General features: G+C 37.9%; 2 protein-coding genes across 2 annotated transcripts; one reads left to right on the top strand and one right to left on the bottom strand.

Moving 5' to 3' along the window:
- Window positions 1–154: 154 nt before the first annotated feature.
- LOC143847535 (Plant regulator RWP-RK family protein) lies at window positions 155–8,748 on the top strand. The gene is made up of 5 exons (XM_077356407.1): window positions 155–703; window positions 1,758–2,332; window positions 5,868–5,915; window positions 6,011–7,082; window positions 7,410–8,748. Exons 1-5 carry the CDS (start codon window positions 406–408, stop codon window positions 8,558–8,560), a joined length of 3,144 nt encoding a protein of 1,047 aa, XP_077212522.1. The 5' UTR covers window positions 155–405; the 3' UTR covers window positions 8,561–8,748.
- A 323-nt stretch (window positions 8,749–9,071) lies between these two features.
- LOC143892018 (bidirectional sugar transporter SWEET4-like) lies at window positions 9,072–12,623 on the bottom strand. Its single transcript, XM_077396495.1, has 5 exons — window positions 12,560–12,623; window positions 11,570–11,606; window positions 10,578–10,953; window positions 9,437–9,555; window positions 9,072–9,198 (listed from the first exon to the last, which is right to left on the bottom strand). The coding sequence occupies exons 1-5, from the start codon at window positions 12,600–12,602 to the stop codon at window positions 9,072–9,074; spliced, it is 702 nt and encodes a 233-aa protein (XP_077252610.1). The 5' UTR covers window positions 12,603–12,623.
- Window positions 12,624–12,996: the final 373 nt, after the last annotated feature.

The following is a 12,996-nucleotide window of genomic DNA, read 5'->3' as shown; positions in this document are numbered from 1 at the left end:
AACAAGCCCCACATCAGACCAGCCACCTCGTGTGCTAATTGCTAGGGTCTATCTTACAAGGCATTTTGCAGTTGGTCAACTCAGACCGGCCACCTCGTGCACGAAGACAAAAGTTGTTGTACGTAATCAACATGATACTCATCGTCCCATCCTTCATTTCTAATCCAACAGTAGCTCTGTTGTAAGGGTCATGTCATTTCTACAATCAGTAGAGATACATGAACTCCTATTCAATGGAGGCGGGATAATGGTAATTAAAAAAAAAAATACTCTCTCTCAACCCGACAATTCGCACTCCTTCTTCGCTTAATTTATTCGTGTTTTTTTTTTTTACCATTACAAATTTACAATCCATGGAACCAAAGTCTTGCAACATTTTCGTTTTTTAATCCGAAGAAGAAAAAAATGTGGGAACCCGAAGGAGGGGAATTTTCGACCTTCAAGACGAAGGAGAATGGTCCCTCTTCGCTCATGGATTTCGATCTCGATCTGGACGCTTCCTGGCCGTTCGATCCAAATCCCTTCGTTTCAAACCCTACTTCCCCTTTCCTCCTTTCTGTTCTCTCCTCTCCTTCATCAAACCCTAACAATCTCCCCCCCTTTTCACCACTTTGGGGTTTTCCAGACGCCGCCGATGAGAAATCCGGTGACAATAACACACTGCCGCTTGCCGGAATTTTCGACGGCTCCGACTTCTTATCCTGTGAGTCCTCGTCAAGTTCTCTTTTATCTTGTTTTGTTCGTTACATGATTTGGAATTCGGTAGTATTTTTTTTTCCCAATATTCGTTCCATAATCGTTAATTTAATCCATTTTTATGGAGTTTACTTCTTATTTTCTATCCATTGGATGGAAATTTCACAAAGTTGGTTACTTTAATGTTGATTTGCTTCCTAATTGTGTTTTTTTTTTTTTTTTTTGGGGAGGGGGAGAGAGAGAAATTGGTTTTTTTTTTAAAAGCTAGGGTTTTTTTTTACTGTCTATTAGCTTTTATCTGCTTACTTCTTATTTTCTATTGATTGGTTGGAAATTTTGCAAATTCGAATTTGCTTGTTCTTTGCTTCCTAATTGTTGTTGTTTTTTTTTTTTCGAAGAATTCGACTCTTGCTTTTTACTGGATGTCAAGTTGTTATCTGCTTCTTTGAACATACAATTTTTTTTTTAAATGTGTTAATTCAGTTGCATTTCATATATTTAATGTTTGATTCTGCTTGAAATTTAATGGTTTCGCTTGTAATTTACTTCCACAGAGTTATGGATCCATTTACTACTTGTTGGGTTTTTTTTTCGAAAAAAAAAAATCTACTCTTTTGTTTTTGACTGGATGTTAACTTGTTATCTGCTGCTGCTGCAAACTTACAATTTTTTTTAAATGTTTTCTTTAAGCTCTGTTTCTTTCGAAAATCAAATTTTAAGCCCATTTTTTAGTGGAGAAATGGATGTAAAGTTTGTTTTACGCCCATTTTAAGTCGAAAGAAACAGAGATTTACTGATAATTCGGTTGCATTTCTTATATTTTATGTTTGATTCTGCTTGAATTTTGATGTTTTTGCTTGTAATTTTCTTTGACCGAGTTATGGGTCCGTTTACTACTAGCTTTTGCATCATATTTCTACAAAATCGATTTCTTTGCCATTGCCATGGATTGTTTTGGTCTGATTTACATTTATTTGCTTATCAAAATTATGAGATTTTTTCTTAGTTTCATGAGTGTGATTTTTACTTTTCACTTAACTGACCTCATACTGCACGACCAGGTAATTCGGATCCAATAAATGGCGACAGTAGAGAAAAAGAAGCAGAAAGAAGAATGATACCTGTTGTCATGCCGCCAGCAGCGACAGAGGAGAATTCAGATGTTTCTTGCATAATTAAGGAGAGGATGACAAAGGCACTTCGATATTTCAAGGAATCCACAGAACAGCAGGTTCTAGTTCAGGTTTGGGCGCCCGTGAAGAACGGGGGTCGATATGTTCTCACGACTTCGGGGCAACCCTTTGTTCTTGATCCACACAGTAGTGATTTGCTTCAGTTTAGGACAGTGTCTGTAATGTATCTATTTTCTGCGGATGGGGGAGGTGATGGAGATTTGGGACTTCCTGGCCGCGTATTCAGGCAGAAGTTGCCCGAATGGACGCCGAATGTGCAGTATTATAGCAGCAAGGAGTACCCACGTCTTAATCATGCTCTGCTTTATAATGTTCGTGGAGCGTTGGGCTTGCCTGTTTTTGAACCTTCCCGACAATCTTGTGTTGGTGTGGTTGAGCTTATAATGACAGCACAGAAGATCAACTATGCTTGTGAGGTTGATAAAGTCTGCAAAGCTCTTGAGGTTTGTGATCCTGTGATTTCGTTATTTGTTATGTTTTTATTTTATTTTTTAATCGCTAAATACATTTGAGGGTTGGAGGACAGGAATTAAGGTTGTCTTAATGGTTGTGTTTTAGCCTAAGCAAACATTCATAATGATAACAGTTCTGGGTTGATGTTTCCATAAATTATTTAATGGCTCTTTGCATACCACCAAAATTGGCGCTATTTGCAAATAAGACATTAAGGCAGCCATTCGAAGAAAAAAAAGACATTAAGGCCACTTTGGAGCTGGGAAGTCATTAACTAAGATAAATATCTATTTGCAAGTAAGATCATTTTATGTTAATCTTATTTGCAAATAAGACATTAAGGATTCAAGGCCACTTTGGAACTGGAAGTCATTAACTAAGATAAATATCTTTTTTTGAAAAGGTAAAAGAAGATTCATAGAAGAAGCAAAATTACATGTGGGCAGAGATTGTCCCATATTCAAAGACTAGCTAAATACACCCCTCTTGGCTAAACTATCTGCCAATCATTTGCACTATGAAGTGTGTGCCTAAAGACTTAGCTGCTGATTACAAAATACAATGTTCTTGATCTCATGTATAAAGTTTGGAAACCACCACAACCCGAGAGAGACTTGGCGTTTGCCCATTTCAAAGCATTGGACAACTCTCCCTCCACAAGCAAATGACTGTCATGATGGATCCTGAATAGCATTAAATCATTAATGTTTAAACCAATAAGAATAGCACGGACGTTGCCCTTGTTGGAGTTGCACCATGCAATCTGACTAGAGAACGGAAACAAAACCTCATCTGCATGATCCCTAAAAGCCCAGCAACACCCCCACCCCTCCACAATATCAATGAACAGCGGATTGACTCCGTTGTTGCCATTGCTTTGTGTTTCTCTGCTTTCCTATCGGCGAGTTCCGATCCATCAAAGTTTAGTTTGATTGTGTTAAGTGGTGGAGGGAAGTGCTACTTGGGTATCGTTTATCCTTACACACTTTGTCCATAATAATTGGATGCCAGCAAGTCTGAAGGCAAGAACCATTTGAACTCCTGACCATTGTATTGATTCAAATTATTGGAGTCTAATTTATTTGATTTTATTGTTGGAGTCTAGTTTGTAAGAGATCTGGGGCCTCACATTGCAATTTTCCTTATCTTTTTCAATGTTTTATTGTAGGATGTGGAGCCCCTTTTTTTGTAGACATACTTACTGATAATAATGGTTTGGTCTGTTTTGCTCTGGCTTGTATTTGTTGCTACTCTATTAATCTTTGATGTGCTAGCATTACACCTATCGCTGTGGTTAGGGTGCTTTGCCTGTAGGCACATGATTGGCCATGTTTGCTATCTGTGTGGTGGTAGCCAAGGTTTTAAATTTCAGTTTCGGTTTCAGCCATCATGCAAATCAAAATATTTCTGTTTCAGTGGAAATTTCACCCGAAATCTTGTAAAATTCGATGGATCTTAATTTTCTGTGGAAATCTTGTAAATTTCAGTGGAAATCTTATAAATTTCGATGGAAATATTGTAAATAGGTTGTACCTCATGAAAACCAAATATTGGCGAAATTTGGACTTTTCCGATTTAATGTGGATTTCATTTTGGTTCTGGTCGAAACCGACATATTTCAGTCGTTTTGGCTGAAATTTTAAACCATGGTGGTAGCGGTACTACACTGTGGTGTCTCATCATGATTGTAAGTGATCATTAACGTCAATCCTGAACTAGTCTTCCGGTAGTGCTAGTCTACGTTGGAAAAGTATGTCACTAAGTTTCAAGGTCTGAAGTCTGGAATTTTGGACTATATGATGGATGACTGATTGTGTTTGCACCTATTTATTAGACTACTGTACTGTATTTCACAGTTTGCCGAAGTTGTTAGGGTCGATAGAAATTATGAAAAAAACTTCCTGGCCGATCATTGACTTTGCTTAGTCTATGGTTTTGCCAAACTAAGACAATCAAAAGCTAGATAAAGTAGTCCGTCTGATTTCAAAACCTACCGATTAACCTGGTTGGCTCATCCAAGCCATTTGCCAGAGTTCAATTCTTGAACATTGGTTGTGACTTTCGACATGCATTGATTTGCCTTCCTGCATCAGAAACTTGGGCCAATGCAAGCACATATTAGGCATTAAGTTGGTTGGCTTTTTTTTTCCATGACTTGTGTAGCTCATCACACTTGAAATTTATGACCTGACTTTGTGGTATTGCTAAAGAGCTTCTTTACATGCTGTGGTCCACACTTTTTTATTCTCCAAGGTGGTAGCTGATGCATTATTTACTAGCTTTATTAGTCTGGGTCTCACTGGCATGGTTTTAAATTCCGGTGGGGACCGAAACCGAAATTTTCTGAAATTTCATTTTTCGCTAAAATGCTATTATTTATTAAAAAAAAAAAGTGTTACAAAATTTCGGCCAAAATTTCGGAATTTCAGTCCGGCATTTCGAACCAAATTACCAAATTTCGGACCGAAATTTCGGTTTCCGGTGGGGTCCGAAACAGTTACCGAAACCGAAATTTTAAACCATGCTCACTGGTTAGCCAAAACGATTAACTTTCACTTCAATGCGGTTCAGGAGCATGACGATCATTAATTTCCCTCGTTAGCAATGACTTCAAATGTAAAAATTTACCGGCATCTCATACGTATACCGTTATTGACTTTTTTTGAATGGTATACCGTTTTTTACTTATGGAAACTAGAGTTTAGATTAGTGAAACTTTATGCTTTTTAGTATCTAATCATTTAGAAATTCTTCAAAACCCATTTTGAAGGGATCCTTCAAATAATGATAAGATGTACAACTTACAGTAGAATGAATAAACCATGCGGCAAAATAGATGTCTTTATGGCTTTCGTACCATCTGAGAGAGTGAAGGTCTCTCTTGATTGTAAACTGGGTGGTGATCCATCTAGATGGTACCTCAATATTTTTGCGGTTAGCATTATTGAACCATTGCTTCCAAATCGAAGAGAGAATTCTTTTACTGCTTTTGAGTGCCCTTAGGTAGAATATAATTTGCTCTTAGGGGCAAGCTCACATTTATTCTCGTAACTACCACAAGCTCACATTTATTCTGGTAAGTGGTAACTATCAGTCTACCACAGCATACAGCAGACAGCATATCGCCTTGAGTAATTTCTCTTCTGCTTTTAGTTTCCAAAATTTTCTTGGATAACAGTGATCCATGGCTGACTTGAAGCTCCTTTTCAAAAGAAGAAGAAGAAGAAGAAGAAAAACAAGAATGAAAAAATGGCCCACTTGAAGCTGCTGAAATAGTAGAAAGATATTCCATGACTGACATGCTATTTGTATTCTCTGCTCAAGAGATAGCTTATTTACTTCAATGCAATCAAAGCTTGGGTCTTTTCTGCCACTTTGGATGAGCAAACACCATCGATTAAAAAGCAATAACTGTAACAACTGTTCTGTTCTATTTTTAAATATATGCATTTTGCTTGTCACAAGTTGTCTTATTATGTAAAGTATAATTGACATCTTCTGCAATTATTTTCAATTCTCCTGCAGGCAGTAAATCTGAAAAGTTATGAAGTATTGGATCATCCAAATATGCAGGTGAGTAAATAATGTCCATCATCTAAATATCAATTTTGTCGTTATTCATATTGTTATCTCCTCATGAGTACATTTACGTCAATACTTCTAACCAGATATGTAACGAAGGTCGTCAATCAGCCTTTGCTGAAATCTTGGAGATATTAAATGTAGTTTGTGAGACACACAAATTGCCCTTGGCTCAGACCTGGGTTCCTTGCAGGCATCGCAGTGTTCTAGCTTATGGTGGTGGTTCGAAAAAGAGCTGCACAAGCTTTGACGGAAGTTGTATGGGACAAGTCTGCATGTCAACAACTGATGTAGCATTCTATGTTGTAGATGCTCACATGTGGGGGTTTAGAGATGCCTGTGCAGAGCACCATTTGCAAAAGGGACAGGGAGTGGCTGGGAGGGCATTTGGGTCACATAGGCCCTGTTTCTGTAGAGATATTACCCAGTTCAGCAAAACAGAGTATCCCCTAGTACACTACGCACATATGTTTGGATTAATGAGCTCTCTTGCTATACGCTTACAAAGTACGTACACAGGAAGTGATGCTTACATTTTAGAGTTCCTCCTGCCACCTAATTGCAAGGACAATAGAGAACAGCTGGACTTGGTGGATTCTCTTTTAACAACTATGAGGCAGTGTTTTCGGAGTTTAAAAGTTGTTTCTGAAAAAGAACTGAAAGAAGAAAGATCTCTTGAAATTATTGAAACATCTATAATAAAAAAACCTGATTCAAAATTTTCACTTGTTCAAAGTCAAATATATGTAAATCATTTTCAATCATGCCTTGATACCAGCACTTCACCGGGGCTCGATGATTTTCAGAACACGGGGGATGATGTAATTCCAAATTTGTTGGAGCAGCAATTTATGACAGAAGTTGATGCTCAAAAGGGCCTTGATACCAGCACTTCACCGGGGCTCGATGATTTTCAGAACACGGGGGATGATGTAATTCCAAATTTGTTGGAGCAGCAATTTATGACAGAAGTTGATGCTCAAAAGGATGACAACAAACTTATTAATGCAGAAAGAAGCCAATCCCTCCCTTCATCCAATAATAAAAGCATGAAGACATGTGAAAGAAGGCGAACCAAGACAGAGAAGTCAATCAGTTTAGAGATTCTCCAACAATATTTTTCCGGGAGTCTTAAAGATGCTGCAAAAAGCCTTGGTGGTAAGCTTATACACTTCAATTTACTACTGCTAAAAAAAAATAAAAAAAAATTTACCGCAGAGGATCTTGTCCATTTGTTGACAGTGACACTTATACCCACTAAAACTAAAATATGCTTGCATCATTTTTTTTTTCTGATGTGAGGATATAATTGTATTTTATGCGCCGGCATGATACACTATTGCTACTGTCATTCTTGATTCTTGTCAACAGCCTCATTTGGCTTCCTATGCGTGATAGAGTTTGGACTATGAAACAGATATCCATTTGAAATCATCTATTTACTATTTCTTTTATATGAGAAATCATTTATTTACTGTTTTACAGTTTGCCCAACTACCATGAAACGTATCTGTAGGCAACATGGAATTTCCCGGTGGCCATCTCGCAAGATCAACAAGGTGAATCGTTCCCTTTCCAAGCTGAAACGAGTGATCGAGTCTGTTGAAGGTGCAGAAGGCACATTCACTCTTGCTTCTTTCACAAGTCCACTTCCCGTAGCCGTCAGTTCCATTTCTTGGCCTGTCAATAAGAAAGGATTGAAACAACAGTCAGCCAGCATAAAAACCTCTGCTCTGGATGGGGAAAGTGGGGGAGAATCACCAACCCGTAAAACACCAGAAAGCGATGACCATGGCGATGATGGGGATGCCATAGTTGATGGTGTCAGATTGTTAGGCCATCAGGAACTCATTCACGAACAAGGTGGTTCTCAACTGGAGGTTGACAAGGGCTGCAGTGGGACTAAAACAAGAACTGGTTCTGGCGAAGAGAGTACTGAGACCCAAACTTCACAAGAATCACGTCAAGGAAGCCCTACCAACGAAACCAATCTGAATTTCCCATTTGTTTCTTCTCTAGAACAAGGAGTAAATATCAACACTTCAGTGGGATTGGCATGTCAACCAACTGGAAGTTTTACAGCTGCTTACTCAATACCTGAAGCTCTGGTAACAACACAACAACAGTCAACACTGCATGGAATGTTAATTGAGGACTCCGGAAGCTGTCAAGATTTTAAAGAACTTTATAGTTTGGCTGTGGAGGGTTGCCAAGACGATCCGGTGCCTGAGTCTAGTTGGACAAATCCTCTGCATTCTGAACCTCCCAATCAACAAATCATGCCGCCTCTTACTACACGACCGCAGGTTATGGCCACACAAGAGGTGAGGACTGTGACCATTAAGGCGACCTACAAAGAAGACATCATAAGGTTCCAGCTGCCAGTTTCTTCCGGTGTAATCGAGTTGAAGGAAGAAGTGTTAAAGAGGCTGAAATTGGAGGTGAGTACGTTCGATATCAAATATCTGGATGACGATCACGAGTGGGTGTTGATGGCCTGTGATGAAGACTTGCAGGAATGTTTAGAGATATCAAAATCATCAGGTGGTCATGTAATCAGGCTGTTGGTTCATGATATAATTGCCAACTTTGGGAGCTCATGTGAGAGCTCGGGCGGGTGTGAGTACATTGTATAGTTTTGTTCTTGTACTGGGTAAGCGAAACTGTAGACTTTGGTTTGAAGGATCTGCCTCCTTGTTGTAACATTTTTTAATTAGATTAGAGAATCAAGTTAGGTCCCCAGTCTTTGTAATTATCAGTTCTGTTTATCAATAAAACTTTTACTGACCTTCTCAAAAAAAAAAAGGAAAAAAAAACAGAAAAACTATTCTTTTAGGTGTGGTTCAGTTGTTGTACATAACTTGTTTGATAGTAGCTACCTTTCTTTTTACTGTGAGAGACTCCCAACTTACTAGATGAACTGCAAAAAGTGGCAGCCAATATACAAAAACAGAGGGTGGCAATTTCAGACATGATTACAAAGGTGGAATGATTGGAATTAACATAACATACATTAAATACCCAAAAGGGAGAAGAAGAAAAAAAGTTTACATGATTCTAAGTACCTTATGTTGCATGCATATCATAACATATTACATACATTCTCATATGGTAACCCTTGAAGTGACTGGGTTAAGGGTGTGCACTTCACTCAGGTGGATCTCCAAAGACACGAGTGCTGTCAGGTGCAATACAGTTCTTCTTTGGGTCTCCAGTCACAACCACCTCTGCCAAGGCTGCCTCTTTGTCTTTCATCACTTCCATTTGCCTTTGTCTGTTTGTTGATTTGTAAATTTTGGCGTACAATAGCAGCTGAGCAAGCCCTAGTAAGACCCCGAGAATGTTGGGGATCTAGTTAAAAGCAAAAACCCAAAATAAATAAATAATGATGCACAAAAAATGTTTAGGAATCTACTTCACTGATCGTTGGCAATGCATAGAGAAAAAAGAAAAGAGTGTTGGCAATACATAGAGAAAAAAGAAGAGATAAGAAGGGTAATTATGTAATATACTGCAACGTAGACGTCAAAGGCGATGAGCGCATAGCAAAACCAGGAAGCCGAGCTACAAAAGTGGCCAAGGAGAGTAAGAATGGCATGTACTCCACACTTCTTGTTTGGATTACCGTTTTCTGCATGCCATACAATCAAACACTTGTTAAATACATATGAATAAGATGAGATGCGAAAGTGGCAAAGGTAAAAGGTATGGATGTGAGATCCTACTCCTACCATAAAAACATTTGCGTTATCAAGGCCAAGTTCATTTTCGGGTTTTGAGAATTGATTTTGTGTCTGAAATTGTTAGATTTTGAGGCCAGGACTGATTATTAAGGCTCCGTTTCTCTTTTTTATTTTGAGAATAGATTTTGAGTCCTAAGATTGATTATTGGACTCCAATAATTCTCAGTGGGAAACAAATAGGGCCTTAATATTTTCCCAGTTTGGATTGCAGGAAAACTATTTATTTTTGGCAAAAAAACAAAAAAACAACATTTCAAAACTTTTGTTTGTCTTTTCTGCACTGTTTCTTTTGGAGTAAGGGCAGCCCAGTGCCCCAGTGCATGAGGCTCCCACCATTGCTGGGTCTGGGGAGGGCTAGATGTACAAAGCCTTACTCCTGCTTTGCAGAGAGGCTGTTTTAGTGACTCGAACCCGTGACCACCACAACCGAGCAACCTCACCACCATTCTTTTGGAGTAAATCGAGTAAAATAAATTTTACTCCAGATTTCAAGTGGAAAATGGGCAGGAAGAAACATAGACTTAAAATACTTCCATTTTTTCTCGGCTTCGTTTCTTTGAATGTAAAATGGGTGTGCCCTTTTTAAAGTGGAAAAATGGTGTTGAAGTATAAATGATTAAATAACACCAACTCTATTGGATTAAGCTTTTGGAGTAATTGGTTGTTTCATATGGTACTATTTTCAAAATCCAACAACCCCTTGATATTAAAAATCCACATGCAAGGCCAACCCAAAAAATGGTGCCCACACGTGGGGAGTGTTGAAGTATAAATGATTGAATAACACCAAAGCTAACAGATTAAGCTTTTGGAGTAATTGGTTATTTGGCCAGTAAAATTTGTTTCATGCTCATTAGAAAGAAATAAAATTAAATTAAATCTTAAGATGCAAGAGAATTTGAGCACTGACCATGACAGACAAGGGCAAGGCGTACATTAGAGTGCAAAAGAAAATGCACAAGGTTCCAACTAAGGAACGCCGCGTGTGCGTGTGAGCAAGCAAAAAAATGAAGATTGTAACTACTCCTACAAAGCTAATCTCGGCAATTAGCATCCAAAAAAGTTTCACCCTCTTTTTTCCAGTAGAGTAGAAGAGAAAGAGAAGCACGTAGGAAAGCTCAATGAGACACCCCAACACATTTATTGTTAGCACCAAAATGCTGTGAGGATGCACCACTGGTAATGCATATAGAACCCAAAGCATGCAATTCAGAAGGGATGCTAGATATGGGTCAGCAGTGAACTTCTCAATTGATCCTCTTTTCCATATCTCGAATAACATTGGCCTGAAATTCAAGAAAAGAAAATAAAAAGAATAAAGAAAATGTCTACTTATTTAAAAATTAACTAGCTTATTAAAAGCAGCGTTAAAGTCTGCCAACAATTCACGTTAAAAGGGGGGCGCATTATCATACTGGGGGGGGGGCAAAAAAATCATCTCCCTAAAGAAATTTTAGCTATAAATCATTAATCTATAAATATGTTAGAATTAGTAGATGATCGTTATGATTTAGACAGAAGGGTTGAAGGGAAAAGTCGGGTCAGGTCAGTTGGTGAAAATTGAGTCGGGTCTTGTAAACCCCACTTCGTGAAACAAATTAACAAACAACTAAAGGAACCCTCGTTCGGAGGAGAAGAAGAAGAAAATGGCTCTATTCTTATACATATACACATGAGGGCAAAAGAGTTTTTTGTGTTGTACGGCGTTATCTATGCAAAGAGTTGAAAGTACCAGCCACCCATAATTTCAGAAATAAAACGCATTTTTTGGGTCATTTTCCCTTTAAAAAATAACTAAATTTCGATGTACACTTAGAGATGCTTTGCCAGTTAGGGATTTATAAGCTAAAACCCCTTCACATAAATTATAGACAGATATTAAAAACTGAAATGCATGCTTACACGGGTGATAATAACAAGCCAAGTGATAGTATGTTTCCTGCAATAAGCAAAAACCACTATCATGTCATAATCTAAGAAGTAAAAGCACAGAAAATAAGGAAAAACATTTCCATTGAAACTCCACAGTTAAGAGTGTTGGGATCATCCAAGAGAAGTTTTATTTTGGCCATGGCCTATCCATGGTAGACCCAACAAATGAATAGTTTAGATCATTCAATAATGTGGAGCCCCCAATTTTTATTTTTATTTTTATTCACTTGCCTATTGAGAAACAACCAGTTACTCCTGAAGCTTAAGCTGTTAGAGTTGGTGTTATTCAATCATTTAGACTTCAACACTCCCCCTCTCGGGTTGGCTGTACATGTGGCACATGTGGCCCATCTTTTGGGTTAGCCATACTCGTGGATTTTTATTATCAAGGAGTCGTTGGGTTTTGAACCCAGGACTTGGGGTGAGGCAATAGCTTTGATACCATGTGGAACAACCAGTTACTCCAGAAGCTTAAGCTGTTAGAGTTGGTGTTATTTAATCATTTATACTTCAACACTTATATTTACGTGTGTGACTCTCTGTGTGTAGGGCAATTTTGCACAAAGCCATTTTGTGGCCACTCTTTTTTCAAGAGAGAAGAACCACCTTAAATCTGAATTTGTCTTATTCATTTTGCGAAATTGTAGACACTCACCATATATATTACACAAAATCATTTCGCGCGCTAACTTTTTTTCAATATAGAAGATTCATGTCATAACTGAATTTATGTTATTCGTTTAATTCATATAAGGTGGCACTCCTCATAAAAAAAAAAGAGAGAGGCTGCAGAAGTATAAATTATCAAGTAACAGCCAATTCTAACAGCTTAAGCATATGGAGTAATTGGTTGTTTCACATGGTATCAGAGCTATTACATTACAGCAGGTAACTTGAAAAAACGATAGTCATAAAAAATAAAAAAAACAAACCTCCAAATTAGACATTTATTTCACCCACCTAAAATTCCAACGACAGCCCTAGCAATCTCTGCAGAAAACATGGTACTGCACAAAGAAAGAAATACTTCCTACAATGTCTAAGTCCTGAACATTACTAGTAGAGCTATTTATATAGAAAAAGGTAGCGTTTTGTTGATGTCTGGATCAATACTTTTCTGTCAGAACAATGAAAACGTTGTTGATTTTTACCTTTGAAATGTTTAGCATATGCAATTTAATTAAACCCTCTGATTGTAGCCTGTAAGTGGACAATTAAAAAAATAAAAAACGTTAAAAATCCGTGTTTTATCAGAAGGTTAGAATTGGTCGATGGTAGATGTTTGACCCATATATATGGAAAAATGAATAGTTTGGATCACCAAGAAAGGATCTCGATCAGTTGTATTTTTGAGAGCATTCACTTACTGGGCACCAATAGCATGGAATAGGATTCTC

The sequence above is a fragment of the Tasmannia lanceolata genome, unplaced genomic scaffold, assembly GCF_043159265.1.
Source record: "Tasmannia lanceolata isolate RefF3 unplaced genomic scaffold, GAP_Taslan_0.1 ptg000015l, whole genome shotgun sequence".
NCBI classification, from domain to species: domain Eukaryota; kingdom Viridiplantae; phylum Streptophyta; class Magnoliopsida; order Canellales; family Winteraceae; genus Tasmannia; species Tasmannia lanceolata.
Note: the sequence above shows the minus strand (reverse complement) of the source record. Positions and strands in the feature narration are given on the sequence as shown.